Raw genomic sequence first — 17,794 nt, 5'->3', positions numbered from 1 at the left:
ATTCATCTCAGTCAGTATCTAATACTAACCACGTATGAGTGTATTTTATATGCTGAGATAATTGTTTTTTAATATTTGTTCCACTTAATGTAAAGTGGCCAGACTGATTTTTTTTGCAGAAATAAACCCTTTTGTAAATGAAGAATTTCCTACGGATTTTCTGCTCTCCTGCTTCTTGTTTGTTATGACTTTTTTACAATGGTAAAAATATGTGTGGCATTTATTTACTTGGTAACGTATAATGTATAAATGTATAACACATAATGTATAAAACTGGGTATTTTAAAAAACTAGTATATTTTTAAATGGAAAGAGAAGTAAAATCTTTTATAATACTTGTTTTTCTTTTTTTTAGTGTTCTAACATCCTTTTATAATGCTGAAGATGAATCAAATCTTCTCTTACCTAAATTACCTACATTGCCAAAAAAGTAAGTATCAGAGTTTAATTTCATTGGAATTAATCTTACAGATTTCTGTCGACTTTTAACACTGTGACAATTATCTCATTTGTTTTAAAAAATATATTTCTAGTAAGAGTATTTTTTACCCCAATCTCTGTTTTTCTCTAGTTATAGCAACACCTCAAAAATATTTAGGTAAGGCATGACTTTTTTGTTTTCAAGTAAGATAATCTTTTTATTATCTGAAGGATATAGTTGAAAAAATAACCCAATTGTTTTTATATTCTAGTGAAGAAAATTCTGATGAAATTATTAAGCTTTTGGGAGATGTCAGGTAAATTTTGCACATATCTTAAATTACAAGTCTAATTTATTAAAGTTGACATTTGGTATTTGAGGCAGTTTTCAGAGTTTCAAGGGCAATTCCTTTATTTGTGATTATTTTTTTGCTGACAAATACCTCTGAACAATATACAGACATTAATATGTATTGTTTACTTGTTTTTATCGTGTGGTCTTTGATTGTGACAAGCTTAACAATATTATAATGTACCTTTGTTTCTTTCAATAAGAAGCAAGAGAGGATTGAGGTACTAGAGTTTCTAAAATTTAAATTTAAATATTTAAGTTCTTTAAGCTTGTTCAGTATCATAGCATGAGAGCCATGATAAAACTGATGGCACTTTGTATTAGCTGGAAAAAGGATTGTTTTGTTACTGAGAATATACAAATGTAATCGTCAAAATAACTGATGCTTATTTTACTGTAAACTGATGTTTTTTAGGCTAGAAAAAAAATTGATGTTCTTTTGAAATAATGCAATGAGGCTGATGTGATTGAATATTGAGTATTAGTGAATTTGTTTCATGTTTCATTTCCCCCACAGGGGAGCTTTAGCGTGCAGATTGTATGAGAGCAGGAACAATTTATATCTTGGTTTAAGAACTGCATCTTCCCTGTTGTCCTCAGCTTGTTGCATTATTTTTAATTAGGCTTAATATTCTTGTCCTTGGAGGAAGCTCTGGTTTTATTGAACTTTATGCTTATGGAATGTTCAAAATTGCCCGAGTCACAGGGGTAAGTTTTCTTTTAATTTTTTCTATAATGTTTATCTTAGAATATAGCAGCTAACTGATTTACGAAAAAGAATAAAACACAAAATTATTTGTTCTTAAATGTTAATAGGACACTCCCCTAAGTTCAAAATAGTGTTATGATGTCTGTGAAGATATGGAACTATTGGTGGCATTAATCAAGTTTTTCTTTTTAACAGAAAGGTTGATAGAACACGCTTGATTGTGACTTAATGTTGTTCTAGCCTTGTGGTGGGTAAGAGCTCCAATTTGTGATAGAAATGTGATGCAAGTTGTCAGAAGCTCAGTACTGAGTCTCCGTGGTGCCATGGTGGCTAAGTCTCCGCCTTCCCCGTAGCTTTTCCCCCCTTCGTAACTTAATCATCTTCTTGAAAATATTGTAGACCCTGTCGAATATGTTGGTTCTCCAACACTAAATTTGGGGACCCTTGAAAACGGTATGCGAGTGTCCATGTGTTGTGTCCTTCCTCGTCCTTGCATCTAGGTGGATGCATACCTTCCTTGGCTGTCTACACAGGCGTGGCAGGAGCCAGGCAACGTGCTTCTGCTCTTTAGACCTCTGTGAATGTTTGCCTTCTGTCTTGTAAGCGATGCAGGCTAGCAGTAATACTAAGTATGCTGGGGGATTTGACTGTCTTACAGATTGTTGGTACTTGTCTTGCGTTGTGTTTATCAAGTGATTTGAAATCATTATCCGTAGTCACAGAGGTCTCTGCCACTGGTGTTTCAGAAGTTTCATACTTTCAGGTGAGTATTGAAACCTGACAGCAGAGAGTAAATCTGTTTTTAAAAGGTTTTATAGGTTTTTATAGTTCGTATCATCCGAATGGCTCTTAAAACAAAAAGCAAACAATTGACTTGGGGCTTCTAAATCTTACGTGTGGAATCTATATACTAGTATACAAAAGCCTAAGTGACCTGCCAACCGGCCAGTAGCTATAACATGCACTGACCACTAGGGGGCAGACGCTCAGTGCAGGAGCTGCCAAGCTGTGGTGACTTGGTAGTTATGGTTCTCAGGTGATGCACAACGGAACCAGAGAGGAGGGAGCCTGATTCCAGGGTGTGTCACCTGAGAACCGTCCTCTCGCAATCTGGGACCTCTTGGGGGATGTCGGAGAGCCAGTTTTGGCCTGATCACTGCAAGCCAGGCCGAGGGACCCCACGCACTGGGCCTCTGGTAGTATTATAAAAACCTATGTAGAGGGGATTGCTAACCAAGGGACAGTGAGCATTGCACACTTAAACACGGCAGAGTAGAAAATCCTAAACTTTGCCCCGGCTGCTGTGGCTCAGTTGGTTGAGCATCATCCCATGCACTGAGGCCACTGGTTTAGTTCCTGGTATGATTCCCATTAGGGGCACATGCCCAGGTTGCGGGCTCGATCCCCAGTAAGGGGTGTGCAGGAGGCAGCCAATTGATGTTTCTCTCTCTCCCCCTCCCCCTTACTCTCACTTTAAAATTCATAAAAACATTTAGAAACAAAGAAAATCCTAAGGTTTTGTTCTGATACTCTTAAAATTTTTGGGCTCAAAAGGAGAATTCTGACATAGTCTTTCTAATGATACAGAGTTAGATCTTGACTCTTCTGAATTACAGGATTTTGTTTTTTGAACTGGGAGGTACTGCTTTACTTTTTATTTATTTTTTTATTTTTTAAAAATATATTTTATTGATTTTTTTACAGAGAGGAAGGGAGAGGGATAGAGAGTTAGAAACATCGATGAGAGAGAAACATCGATCAGCTGCCTCCTGCACTCCCCCCACTGGGGATGTGCCCGCAACCAAGGTACATGCCCTTGACCGGAATCAAACCTGGGACCCTTCAGTCCACAGGCCAACGCTCTATCCACTGAACCAGACCAGCTAGGGCCTGCTTTATTTTTTAAAAAGTTTATTTTATGTGGGGTATAATTGGCATATAACATTAGTTTCAGGCGTACAACATAATAATTTGGTATTTATGCACACTGCGAAATGATCACCACAATAAGTCTGGTTATCATCTATTATATATACAAAGTTATACAAATATATATGTATTTTTCTTGTAATGAGATTTTTTTTAAGGTTTACTCTCTTGCACTGCAATGTTATTGATTGTAGCCACCATGCTATGCATTAAGTCCCCATGATTTATTCATTTTGTAACTGGAAGTTTGTACCAGGGAAGGACTGATTTATCTTTTTTAAAAGAAGTAAGTGTGAAAAAGGTAAAGGGATTAAGAAGTACAAATTGGCCATCAAAAATAGTCATGGGGATGTAAAGTACAACATAGTGAATATAGTCAATCATATTGTGGTAACTCTGCATGATGTCAGGTGGGTACTAGACTTATTGGGGTAATTACTTCGTAAGTTATGTAAATATGTAAGTAGCCCTAGCTGGTTTGGCTCAGTGGATAGAGCATTGGCTTCGGACTGAAGGGTCCCGGGTTCGATTTTGGTCAAGGGCACATGCCAGGGTTGTTTGCTCAATCTCCAGTAGGGGTTGTGCAGGAGGCAGCCGATCAGTGATTCTCTCATCATTATTTCTATTTCTCTCTCTCCCTTTCTCTCCGAAATCAATACAAATATATTTAAATAAATAAATAAATATGTAACCACTATGCTATATATCTGAAACTAATGTAATATTGAATGTCAGCTGTAATTAAAAAATACTTAAAAGGTTTTTAAATTTTTTTTTTTAAATAAGTGCATCTAATTGTGGCTCACTTTATTATTTTGATTTTGCAGCTTGAAACCAATCTATTGTACTCTTTCTTACCTGAAGTAACCCGGATGGCCAGAAAGTTTACTCACATTTCAGCTCTTTTGCAGGTATTTATTTATAGCTTGTTATATGTGAATATCCTATCTAATAAAAGAGAAACATGGTAGTTGGCGTACGACCACTACCCTTCCCATTGGCTAATCAGGGTAATATGCAAATTAACCGCCAGCCAAGATGGCGGCCGGCAACCAGGTAGCTTGAAACTAACATGAGGCTTGCTTGCTTCAGTGACGGAGGACTCCAACGTTCCCTGCCGCTGCAGGCCTCTGAGCTGCAACTCTAAGCAACTATGTAACAAATATAGAAGCTAAACAAAACCCCAGAAACCTGCTTTAGTCCGCCGAGCTTCAGCCAGCAGGATCGCAACATTGTAAGCAAAGGCCAGAAACCTACTTTCAGCAGCGGAGGCCTAAGAGCTGGAGCCAAGCCTCAAAGCTAAAGCTGGCCCAGAATAAAAAAAAAAAAAAAGAAAAAAAGGAGCGGTTGGGAGCTTCAGTCACCCCCAGCCTGAAAACAGCCCTCAGCCCCTCACCCAGACTGGCCAGGCACCCCAGTGGGGACCCCCACCCTGAAGGGTGTGTGACCAGCTGCAAACAGCCATCATCCCCTCACCCAGGCTGGCCAGGCACCCCCAGTGGGGACCCCCACCCTGAAGGATGTGTGACCAGCTGCAAACAGCCATCATCCCCTCACCCAGGCTGGCCAGGAACCCCAGTGGGGACCCCCACCCTGATCCAGGACACCCTTCAGGGCAAACCAGCTGGCACCCACCCGTGCACCATGCCTCTACCCTATATAGTAAAAGGGTAATATGCCTCCCAGCACCGGGATCAGCATAACAGGGGGCAGCGCCCCAACCCCCTGATCGGCCCTGCTCTGTGTGTGACAGGGTGCGGCGCCCTAACCCCCCCCCCCCCCCACGGGCCCTGCTCTGTGTGTGACGGGGTAGAGCCATAACCTCCCCATCGGCCCTGCCCTGAGTGTGAGAGTGGCGGCGCCCCAACCCCCTGATCAGCCCTGCTCTGTGGGTGATAGAGGGCAGCGTCCCAACCCCCTGATGGGCCCTGCTCTGTGCGTGACAGGGGGCAGTGCCCCAACCCCCTGATTGGCCCTGCTCTGTGCGTGACGGGGGGTGGCGCCGCAACCGCCCCATCAACCCTGCCTTGAGTGTGACAGGTGGCGGTGCCCCAACCCCCCAATTGGCCCTACCCTGAGCGTGACTGAGGGTGGCATCACAACCTCCCGATTGCCCTGCTCTGTGTATGACAGGGGGCGGTGCCCCAACTCCCCAATTGGCCCTGCTCTGAGCCCGACCAGGGGCTGCACCTAGGGATTGGGCCTGCCCTCTGCCACCCGGGAGCAGGCCTAAGCCAGCAGGTCGTTATCTCCCGAGGGGTCCCAGACTGCAAGAGGGCACAGGCCGGGCTGAGGGGACCCCCTTCCCCCCGAGTGCACAAATTTTTGTGCACTGGGCCTCTAGTTTATTATAAGTTTCTAGTGTTCTATAAATAACAAACTTGAAAATTTTATTTTGTAAAGCTAACTATCTGTAGTAGAGGTATCTAGTCTGATAGATAATCTTACAATATCAATTAAAGCAAGAAAAAGAAATGTAATAGAAAATCTCCCATCCATCTCTATTTCTCCAAAAAAAAGAGAAAAAAATAGTTTAAATCATTTTAAATATTCCCAGAAATAAAATAATATCTTGGAATTTTTAAAGTTTTATTGTAAAGAAAGTATTATGGAAAACAGTCATCTTATCAGTTAGCTTTGGAACTTAATAAATAGCCCCTGATTCTGTAGGTTGGTGTCTTAGTCGACAGTTCAGTCTGGGCTCAGATGGGAGGTTCTGTTGATCAGGACCAGGTTTAGCTAATTTCGGCTGGGCTTGGTCTTGCGTTGGGTAGTCAGCTGGCTGATCTAGGTGTCTCTGAGCTGTGCTGGTTTGTCTATGCTTCACCTTCTCATCTCACAGCGGGCTAGCCAGGCTTGTCCATGAAATAGTGGCAGAAGCAGGGGTGTCAAGAATGCAAGGGGAGGTGTACAAAGCCTTTTAAGGCCTTAGATCCACAGTGTCACTTCTGCTTTGTGTTAGTCACAGCAAAGTACAAGGCCAGATTTAAGGGCTAGAGACATCCACTCTGTCTGGATAGAGGAGCTACGTGGAATTGTAGCCTTTTTTTTTTTTTTTTCCAGTCTCCCACACTCACTAATTGACTTGATGTCGAAGATTTCGGGAGATCAAAATCTTTTTAAAGATCCTGTTTGAAAATTGAATAGCTGACCAAACCAGCATTTTGACAGTTACTGTATGTAAGACATACATGTCAAAAGCTGGAGGGCATTTGTTTTATCATATAAAAACTTAATGTAGGAATGTTCGATAGTAAAGTGATTACCAAATGTTAGCTACAGTCTTTTTCTCTGGCTTAACTGAGTTAAAAGTGATTGAAAGTAAACTCTGGATTTCTTTGAGACAATAGACAGGAAGAAGCACACATTATTTAGTTAGCATATTGAGTTAAATACTTTTTACCATACTGACATTTTCTTCTTTTTGTGAATAGTATGTGAATTTGTCACTAACATGTATGTGTGAAGCCTGGGAAGAAATACTGATGCAGATGGATTCTCGTCTCACCAAGTTTGTGCAGGTAACGCGCCTGAGCCTCCCACAGAGTGAAGAATGCTTGGTGTCCTCATTCACGTGACAAGGTGCATGAGAAAGATCCGTCTGATTTGAAAAAGGCTGAGATCAGGTTTTCTTTCACATGTCTTGGCTTAACCTCAGGCTATCTTCTCAAAGAGAAAGGACTGTCTTCCCATTGGCATAGCTTGGGTGGGGACAGGATGGTGAAGTGGGCAGGTGGGGCTTGGGGATAAGGACAGCTGTTGGAAGAGCTGATTGGCTGTTTCCCAGTAACTGACAGGTACACAATCCATTTGAGGGAAGGCTGAGGAAAAGGAAGGGAGTTATGCTCCTGTAATTTTGAATAAATATGCTTATAATTTAAAACCTTTGTATAATTGTATCCATTTCGATTAGGAAAAGAACACAACCACATCAGTGCAAGATGAATTCATGCACTTGCTGTTGTGGGGGAAAGCTAGGTAATAAACTCATGTTTGGTACTTCTGCTTTTTCTTCCTTTTTAAAGTAATTTTTTATTTCAAAAAATATTCATTGTAAAAATATTTTAAAATTCTGGCACACAAGAACAAAAGATAGTATATATCTTTTTCTAGGCTTTTCTATGGACATGTACATTTTTATGTAAATGTGATCATTTTGTATGTGTATAATATGTATTTTTAAATGTATAAAAATTTAATTTTTATATAGCTAAATTAGTTTTTTTCTTTAATAGTTTTGCCTTAGCATTATTCTTAAAAAGACTTTTCCCATCTGATGAGTATTCAAAGATTGATTTGTGTTTTCTTCTGCATTTTTTTATGGTTTATCTTTTATTTCATTTACATGTCCCAGATGTGATTTATTTGTTTATACATATGAATATTATACGTTCTCCTCACTGCGTTGAAATGCCACTTTAGCATAGAGTACCTCCTCATATATGCTTCATTCCCTTTCTGGACTTTATTGTTTCCTTTTACCAGTACAACAGACGCTTGATTGTTGCTGGGCTGTTTCTTTTTGTTTAAAAATCTTGTTTATTATTTTAAATTTAAAAGGGTTAAGACTTAAAAACACTTTCTTTTTCATTGTAGTGCTGAACTTCAGACCCTCTTAATGAACCAGTTAACAGTGAAGGTGTGTGTGGTTAAAGTGCCCTAGTGTTTCAGTGGCTATGAACAGTCTTAATTTTTTTTTTTTAGAATGGCATATCATATCTTGCTTGCATATTAAATATATTTTCTTCTCTTAATTAGGGCTTAAAAAAGCTTGGCCAGTCTATAGAGTCCTCATATTCCAGTATACAAAAATTGGTTATAAGTCACTTACAGAGGTATGAAGGTTTTGTAGAATTTTTTGGTATTGTATTTGCATGTACTGGGTGTTGGTCTTCTTTCTGTCTTCTTTCTCATCATCATCTTTCATTCTTTTTTTGAGCCCTTTCTAGTGAAAATTACTGCACTGGTATTTGAGGCAAATCTTGGAGTACCCAAGATATAAGAAATCAGTCCTGTAATTCTGCTTTATGAACTTGTTTTCCAACATCTTTTCACCAGGCTAGGCCCTGGCTGGGCTGTTTCCTCACCTAACAATGAGGCATATTTTGAATAGGGCATTTACCCCTTTTTGAGCAGTGAATTGAAGTATGTTTGTGTATCATTTTTAAATTTACACAGCATGTTATGTACTTTGGCATTTAATACCTTGGGAAGGTGTTGATTAGATTACCCTCGTTTTACATAAGAAGAAACAAATTCTTCTTATTTCATGACCAGAATGGTCATGGCTGGTCCAGCATTACCAAGTGTCGGAGCTGGACTTTCTCCCCGGTCTCCGAGTCCCTGCTGCTGCTCTCCACAGCCCCTCAGCAAATCAGTGGACAGGCGGATGCACGCGCTCAGTGTTTGACTTAAATTTTGATAAATCCCTTTATGCTGAGTCCCTTAATCCTTCATCACCTTTCCCTTGGATCCCTGCAAGTACCCTTTGGACTGGTCTTCTCCAGTGCACACCGTGCCCCTCAAACGTATCCCCGTGGTGGGTCTGAATATTTAGGAATGTTCAAGCAAGGTAAACGTTCAAGGAACATGGGACTGATCATGTTACTCCTGCTTAAAAACTCCCAGTGCCTTCACATTCCCAAGGCCTTCGCATGGCCTTCGCACACCTGCCTCTGCGGCACCCACACTGATGGCCTCAAACTTGACGTTTTTCTCTCCTCCCTAATGCTTTCATGCATCACTTTCTGGAACATTCCAGCCTGCTCTTCACTTGGCACTCTTTAGCTCTTAGCTCAACTATCACTTGTTCAGAGAGGCCCACCCTTATCCCCCAGGTTAGATTAGTTTCTTGTGTTACACTGCACCGTGTGCATTTCCTTCAAGGCATTTATGTGGTTGGAATGATGGAATGTCTGATTGTGTGGCAGTCGCCATCTTCCCCATTAGACTGTCGGTGCCACGGGGACCTTTTCGCTTTCTTCGCCATTATGTTCCCACAGAGTCTAGCACAGTGCCTGTCCTAAATCAAGTTGGAGCTTTATAAATGCTTGCTGAATGTTAAATACAGAGCTGTTGAAGGAACAAGACGATCATATGACTGTCTTAAAAGTGCCAGGAGTAACTGGAACAGGATTTGATTTTCTTGCAAAATTTAATCATCTTGGTCATGTTCTCATCTCGGCAGTTGATGACCAGATGATTCTGCTACAGTTTTTAGCAGTAATTTTGAGAAATAATTATTTCTCTTAGAAAAAAAATTTAAGTTACTTCCAGTTTTTATTACTGAATATTCAGGAACGTTCAAGCTAGGTAGTAACTGCCTGCCACCTTGCTGATGGCAATGATGCTAATTTATTTCTGCTCCGTTTTAGTGGCTCGGAGTCTTTATTATACCATCTGAGTGAACTGAAAGGAATGGCTTCGTGGAAGCAAAAATATGAACCTCTTGGATTAGATGCTGCGGGTATTGAAGGTAGTAATTTCATTTTCCAACAGAGTGCATTAAACACACTTTACTTACCTGACAAATGATATTTATTTATTTCCTTTTAGATGCTATTACTGCTGTGGGCTCTTTCATACTCAAGGCAAATGAACTTCTGCAGTAAGTATTGGGGATACCTTGCATCACTGACCTCACACTGTTTCCCCTTTCGCTTACAAATAAGAACCTGGCAAATTGTCGTGATTTTCTTAAAACCAGTTTTAAAGTTTTTGTGAAAATTATGCCTTGATTAAAATCAGCCAATAGCACAGTGGTCTCATAACATAAAGCAGTATTGTCCTGCTCCCCTATCCTTACCCCAGCCCTGTCTCCAGGACCTTTTTGCTCTTTATAAGTGCTGCTATTTTTAGTTCGTCTGTAGGTTACCTCCATATTTCTAAACTGTATTGATGGTTAGAGAACTTTTTTCCTTAACAAAGGAACTTTTTTTCTCTTTTTTTTCTTTTTGCTGCCGGAGAGTTTTGATCATAGGTTTTACTGGTTACGGAAAGGTTAATGATAATGACCCACCTCTCCAACACTGTTATGAAACTTAAGGCTTGGAAGGTCTTCTGAGGTTTAGGAATGAAACATGCAGTATTATTTGCTTAGAGTAATTATCTTATAGGTGGAAGCTTAGAGAGATTTTTTAAATGATATATATTCAGAAACAGTTTCATCAACATGAAGGTGACTTCCACTTCTAATAGTTCATTTTAGGGGTACATTTGTGTTAAGCACGAGGAAATTCAATTCTTATGATTCGTTATTGTAAAGACAAAAATATTAACTTCCAAAAATAATATTCAGTGATATTGGAGGTGGTGACAGTACAGATTTATAATAATTTTCTGTTGGGTTGATGTTTTGTCTTTCTGACCATTATTTATTTTTTTAAACGAATAATGCTGAAACCTGATTTTTTTTCTTCTTGTTTCTTTTATTTGCAACGTTAGAAAAGGATTTCATGCTTTTACTGAATGCTAAGAGAGACTATTACATTTGTGGCAAGGCTGTTATAACCAGTTAGAATAGGAGTTATTTGTTTTATTTTTGAAAAGAATCAGGATTTGCTCTTTTGAAATTTTATTTTTAGGGGTGTGTGTGTGTGATTTGTAAAATCTGTTCTAAAGGCTTACATGTCATCAGATAGGATATAACAGGACAGTAAGGATTATTATATGCCACTGTGAAAAATGTTACATGAACCTATGTAATAATTTCATTTTCGATTTATTTTTATCTCTTTAGAGTTATAGATAGCAGTATGAAAAACTTCAAAGCATTTTTTCGGTGGCTCTATGTGGGTAAGTTAAAGCATTCTTGTTATTCTCACACTTTTGTTTTTAAACTGCAGCAATATCAATCTAGAATATTTACTTTAGTAAAATTTCAAATACCTATAAAAGTAGAGAGAATAGTATAAATGAACCCCCTTCACCCAGTTTCAGCTGTTTTCATCACATGGCCAGTCTTATTTCTTTATCCATCCATCCACCCCCACGTCCTCTCAGATGTAACTTGTAGCATTGGTTATCTCTGTCACTCACTGATAATTAGCCTTTGTTTAATGTATTTTTTTAAACCTTATTCAAGAATATGTTTTTATTGATTTTTAGAGAGAGACACGAAGGGGAGGAGAGAGGGAAGGTGGGAGAGAGAAACATCGATGAGAGAGAGAGAGAGAGAGAGAGAGAGAGAGAGAGGAACCGAGAAACATCCATGTGAGAGAGAATCATCAGTCAGTTGCCTCCCATATGCACCTGAACCGGAGATCAAACCTACAACCTGGGAATGCGCCTTGACTGGGCATCAAATCTGTGACCCTTGATGCATGGGATGACGCTCCGGCCCACTGAGCAATACCAGCCAGGGCTAATTAACCTTTTTTTTTTTTTTTTTTTTTTTACCTTGTTTAACCCCTTAGGTTAAAATAACATTTTTGAGCCCAGCCAGCATGGCTCAGTAGTTGAGCATTGATCTATGAACCATGAGTTCATGGTCGATTCCCAGCAGGGCACATGCCCAGGTTGCAGGCTCAATCACCAGTAGGGGGCATGTAGGAAGCAGCCAATCAATGATTCTCTCTCATCATTGATGTTTCTTTCTCTCCCTCTCCCTTGCTCTGTGAAATTAATAAAAAGGTATTAAAATTTTTTTTTTGAATCCCTGTTATGTATTAGGCATTGTTAGGTGTTAGAATTAATAGAGAGAAAAATAAGACACAGCCTGTGCCCCGAGTAGCTTATCTCCTGTTCTATACTTTGGTTTTCCGTCTCTAGATCTATGTAGTCCATATGGTAGCCACTAGCCACATGCAGCTATTTAAATTAGTTGAAGTTATGTAAAATTTTATATTCAGTTCCTTCGTCATGCTAGACCAGTGATGGCGAACCGCGTGTCAGAGGTGACACACGAACTAACTTTTTTGGTTGATTTCTCTTTGTTAAATGGCACTTAAATATATAAAATAAATATCAAAAATATAAGTCTTTGTTTTACTATGGTTGCAAATATCAAAAAATTTCTATATGTGACACGGCACCAGAGTTAAGTTAGGGTTTTTCAAAATGCTGACACGCCGAGCTCAAAAGGTTCGCCATCACTGTGCTAGACACATCTGAAGTGCTCAGAAGCCACATGGTTAGGGGCTGCCGTGTTGGCCAGCACAAACTAGAACGTTTCCGTCGTCACTTCCATTGGACAGTGACGCTGTAGCTAAACAGAATGTGGACACTTGTGGCCTTTTTTTTTTTTTAATCTCTACACGATCTTTGTATTTGTAGGTAATTAACATACTTATTGATATTAAAAATTTTAATGTTCACTTTACAGCGTGTGCATATTTTATTGAGGCCCATTTGTACTGTTATTTTTGTGACCTCTTCTTAAAACCTTTGAAGTAATCCAGCATATGTTTTCTTCCAACATATGCAGAATTTAGTTATAAATAGAATTTATCCCCTATTTGTTAACAACTGTGCAAACCTTCAATTCTGATATTTGAAAACAAACTTCATACTTGTCAGCCTAATATAATTGCTTTTGATAAAATAATGCGGTCTGCAGATGTTGACATTTATAATTCTTATATTTTTCTCAAAATCATACCAACGCTAACCAGGATGGGGAGCCAGAGTGTTTCTCAGGCCAGCCTGTTATTTGATCAGAGTCGTTAATTAGAATGAATTACAGAAAACTTAGAAATAACTTTCTTTTACGGAAGTAGGACTTTGTTATTACTTATAATTTTTGGAGTAATTTAGGCAGCTTACATTCTTTTTTTAATATATTTAAAAAATATATTTAATGTATTGATTTCAGAGAGGAAGGGAGAAGGAGAGAGAGAGAAACATCAATGATGAGAGAGAATCATTGATCGGCTGCCTCCTGCACACCCCCTGCTGGGGATCGAGCCCGCAACCCAGGCATGTGCCCTTGGCCAGAATTGAACCTGGGACCCATCGGTCCATAGGCTGATGCTCTATCCACTGAGCCAAGCCGGTGAGGGCGGCAGCTTACATTCTTACTGCATGTCTCTATGGTAACAAGAAGCGGGATTAGAAGAGGAGTGAATTGCCGGTCAGGCCTCGTTAGAGCAGGACGCAGGGGGAAGCACACTGGTTTGGGCACTGGGGCCTCATGGGGATCTGGCTCTGCCACCTTAGCTCTGTAACCTCGGCTTGTGTAAAATGTCACTCTAGCGAAAGCAGGGACTTCCTTTATTCGCGGTGTCCCCAGCACCTGTGCTACACTCAATAAATAATTTTGGGAAGGACAAATGAATGAATGAGTAGAACTAGAGTATGGCTGGCTTTACCAATAATTTAGAAGTTTATATTAAAAATAGTTTTAAAATAATCTAGGTTTGCAGAAGCATGTCCAACATGCCTTTTCCTGACCAAACACAAGGAGGTCATTCAAATACTGCCAAAGCACAGGCAGCATAAAGTCTTCCTTCACCATATTTGACCCCCTTTACCCTTCCTGTAGTTTTTAGAAGAAAGTAAGTTTTTCTTGGTGAAAAGAGGATGTTGAAAATTGAAAATTTGGTCCAGTGAAACACATTAGTCTTGGAAAAGCATCTATAATTAAAATTCTGTTTGTAGTTTTTCTTTAAAGGTAGTTTTTAAATTTATATTTTCAGCAATGTTGAGAATGACAGAAGACCATGTGATTCCCGAGCTGAATAAGGTAGTATATAACAGTATATTTCTCTAAGGTGTTATTTATGCCCTGGTGGAGCTCAGCTTTGCTAGTTGTCTTGGTATTCTTATTATACAGTTATTAGTTAATAGGCTGTCAGGCTGTAGACATGAGGCAAATCTTAGTAAGCCTTTGTTTTTTATCTCACAAAATACCTTTATTATGGCTAATCTTAGGAGATTTAACATTCTTAAATCTTAAGTACATTTTTATTTTCCTGGGAAATCTGGTACTTAGATATTCATATTTATTTTCTTTCGACTATCAGGATTGTGACAAATAGCAGTGAGGTCTCTTTCAGGAAGATCTTACAGATTAGGTCAAAGTTCCCAAAAGTACAGCTCACTCATCCTCACCCCTGCCCAAACTGTCCGATCTGAATAGGTAATTTTGAGCCTGAAAAAACAGAGCAGTAAAATTAGCCTCGGTGGAATAAGTAAGTAAGGGTTGCAGCTTAACACAAAGTAGATCTTCTGTGCTGTGGGTGCCTGGACTTGTCATCCAGGAAAGTTCACCGTTAGCTCTTCTAAGACATCACTCTTACCTTTATTTTGGGAGGTAAAACATGTTCATTGTTGGGGGACCTAGATGTGTGCTTTTTGAGGGCTGAAGGACCTGGGAGAGGTGAAGGAAGGGACATGGCGAGAAGCAGAGGCCAGCGCGGAGCACGCAGTGCTGAGGAGTGCAGCCCTTAGCTCAGGCGGAGGTGAATTACCTGGGCTTACCGTCCCCACCCCCACAGGAGGGACTGCACTGGGCCCAGCACAGGCCTAGCACGATAAGCAACCTTGGCCATGAGAATGTCTCTGGCTGTTGGAGTCTCTGATTGGAAAATGGGCTTAAGGGCTTAATTACAGGCTTCTCAGAACCCGGGGATTTCATATGTTCAGAGTGACGTAATCTGGGCTTCTATTGATATTTCCTCAATGGAACTTTGTTTATTTGTCTTATGGCTTTTAGGAGATAGTAAAAAAAGTCACATTTATCATTAAATGATATTTCTTTATTGGGAAGCTTTCTTTTATCTTGATTTGTTTTCTTTTTGTTTTTGATAGATGACTCAAAAAGATATCACCTTTGTTGCTGAATTTCTTACTGAACATTTCAATGAGGTAGGAAATTGGTATTTCTGTAATGCTGGTTTTTCTTCTTAATAATTGCAATAGAGCTGGGTAATGGTAAGAAGTGGTCAAATTCAATCCAGTTTAATTGAAGGTCCTTAGCAGTTACGCTTTTAAAAAGATTGAGCTAATTAATGGCAGTGTTTATTTATTTCACATATAGCCTGTAAGTTGAACTTTTGTTTGATTGTGTGTCTTACAGTCCATGAAAGAAAAGAGTAACTGCCACTAACAGCTCTCTTAACAAAGTTTTTGGCTTAAATATAAGATTGTGTGTGTGTGTGTGAGAGAGTTGATTTATTAATTAAACCGTACTTATCCTTTCTAGGCTCCAGACCTTTATAATCGAAAAGGAAAATACTTTAATGTTGAAAAAGTTGGTCAGGTATGGACTTTGCATTTAATTTAGTGTGCGTTTTTTTTAATTTTTAAAAACTAATTTTAAAACATTAGCAGTGTTAGTCTTTATTACCCAGAGTTTATGGAAAGTAATATAAGGCCAGTTATAGAGTAGCCCTGCCCTTTTAGTGGAGTAACTAAAGAAGAGCAGTTTTTAAACTTTTTGGTCTCAGAATCCTTTTATATTGTTAAAATTATTGAGGACCCTAAATAGCTCTTTTGTGGGGCGTATCTATCAATGGTAGATATTATTAGCAATTAGAAATGAAACAATAAAATATTTCTTGATTCATTAAAAAATAACAGTTCCATTACATGTTAATATGAATAATTTCAATGAAAAACAACTATCATGTAGAAAATATAACGTATTAGATAGCGGCATTGTTTTATAATTCCACAAGTTTCCGGTGTCTGGCTTAATAGAAGGCAGCTGGATTATCTTATCTGCTGCTGCATTTAGTCTGCTGTGATACGTTGTTTTGGTTAATTATATAAAGAATATCTGGCTTCGTACAGGTGTGTGTTTGGAAAGGGAGAAGTATGTTAGTAGCGATGTAGATAATTGTGGGTATTCTCTGATACTGCACCAAATCCTGACAAGTGATGGTATATTAAAGGTTAGTTTCAACGTGGAATCTAAATTGCATCAGTGGACTTTCGTTCTCTAATGCACTGCAGATCCATTCACCTGCCTGGCACTTTGAGTGGGTCTGTCCCCCAGGCATGATTTTGTCATGTCATGTATTGCCACTAGGAAAATACCGGTTCACTGAGTTCTGCACATCTTCCACATGCCGACACCTTTCTTCATGCAGAATCCCAGAGTCGGGTTTTGTTCCTGTCACCACCGGTCTCATCTGTCTTTAAGTCCCGTGAAGCTGTCAGTTACACAGTGACAGATACAGGATTTTCAGAATTTTAATTTTGGCATAAATGTTTAAATCTCATCATTGGCAACCAATACCAGCAAGTTATTTTGTGTAAAGTGACAGCCTCACTTCCTTTATTTTCAAGAAAATATATCTGCCAAGTACCCAAGAATGGATAATCGTTTTTTGCCAGTCATTCTCTCATATAAAAATGGAATTCCGTTAACAGCAAAAAAGTGCCCGGCTACGTCACAGCTGCGCTGTCCAGTGCTCTCCCTGTTGGTGTGCAAAAGTAGAAGTACCTTATGGATGCTTCCTGGTGCTGTCACACAGGACATTAAAGAGACCCGTACTCCACGGCTGAGTGTTAATGAAATCAATAATTTCAATAGCTTCATCAGAGATGGTGAAACTGGGGGGGTGTGGCAAAGAGGAAGACAGTGGCGGCTAGGAAGGTTTGGTGCTACTGCTCGACGCTTGGTGACGATGCCGGGGATTTTCCCACCCGAGCTTTTGACCATCAGTGCAAGTGTCATTCCAGCGAAAGGGCACACGACAGCGTGGCATCCCTGTAAGAACAGTACCGACCTCACGAGTCCCTGGAAGCGTCCGTGGCCACAGGTTGAGAACTACTGCCAGAGTAGATTGACAGTTGATACTTTTTTCAAATTAATTTATAGACTTACATGTATAAGCTTAAAATATGCTTCATGAAAATAGAACTCAAAATTTAAATTCAATTTACGGCCTGTACGTTTACAGCATTCTGATCTTTTAGTTGTTAGCAGTTTCTTTAGTTGCTTGGTATTTAGCAAATTTTGATCACCTCCCTTAGAATAACAGCAGGGCACTTTACAAGAGGACTTGGCAGTAAAACAGACTAACTTATTACATAGAAGAATGTTAAATGTAAACAGTTTGAAGCCTGATTTTAAATTCTGTGTTTGTAGTATTTAAAAGATGAAGATGATGACCTGGTGTCACCCCCTAACACAGAAGGAAACCAGTGGTATGACTTCCTTCAGAACAGCAGCCACCTGAAAGGTATTGCATGGGCCCAGGAGGTGTTGGCCAGCGTGTTTATTATTTGAGACCAGTGCACCCACTCATGGTTTTGTTGAACCCTTGCTGAGTATTTACCTAAGTTCTTTAGATTTATCTTCTGTGTCCATTTTATTTGATTAGAGAAACAGTAAAAAAACAAAAGTGTATGACATTACCATGATCAAAAACACTGTTAACTGCACTGTAGTAAGATTGCTTATTCTTAAGTATGATGTTGTCTATATGGTACCTTAT

At 39.4% G+C, this 17,794-nt stretch overlaps 1 protein-coding gene across 2 annotated transcripts in view; it reads left to right on the top strand.

The window, feature by feature from the left end:
* The window catches only part of ANAPC4 (anaphase promoting complex subunit 4), a 32,424-nt gene that overhangs the window by 7,143 nt on the left and 7,487 nt on the right, over positions 1–17,794 (top strand). For both annotated transcript variants that reach the window (XM_081097942.1, XM_081097943.1), the window contains 17 exons: positions 356–430; positions 572–598; positions 693–737; positions 1,396–1,480; positions 2,140–2,244; positions 4,238–4,321; positions 6,845–6,931; positions 7,324–7,388; positions 8,007–8,049; positions 8,169–8,245; positions 9,785–9,885; positions 9,966–10,017; positions 11,149–11,204; positions 14,045–14,091; positions 15,159–15,215; positions 15,553–15,609; positions 17,446–17,539. In XM_081097942.1, coding sequence (XP_080954068.1) covers positions 356–430; positions 572–598; positions 693–737; positions 1,396–1,480; positions 2,140–2,244; positions 4,238–4,321; positions 6,845–6,931; positions 7,324–7,388; positions 8,007–8,049; positions 8,169–8,245; positions 9,785–9,885; positions 9,966–10,017; positions 11,149–11,204; positions 14,045–14,091; positions 15,159–15,215; positions 15,553–15,609; positions 17,446–17,539 — 1,157 coding nt within the window. The remainder of the gene's footprint in view (positions 1–355; positions 431–571; positions 599–692; positions 738–1,395; positions 1,481–2,139; positions 2,245–4,237; positions 4,322–6,844; positions 6,932–7,323; positions 7,389–8,006; positions 8,050–8,168; positions 8,246–9,784; positions 9,886–9,965; positions 10,018–11,148; positions 11,205–14,044; positions 14,092–15,158; positions 15,216–15,552; positions 15,610–17,445; positions 17,540–17,794) is intronic.

The sequence above is a fragment of the Myotis nattereri genome (assembly GCF_964212035.1).
Source record: "Myotis nattereri genome assembly, chromosome: 1".
NCBI lineage: Eukaryota > Metazoa > Chordata > Mammalia > Chiroptera > Vespertilionidae > Myotis > Myotis nattereri.
Note: the sequence above shows the minus strand (reverse complement) of the source record. Positions and strands in the feature narration are given on the sequence as shown.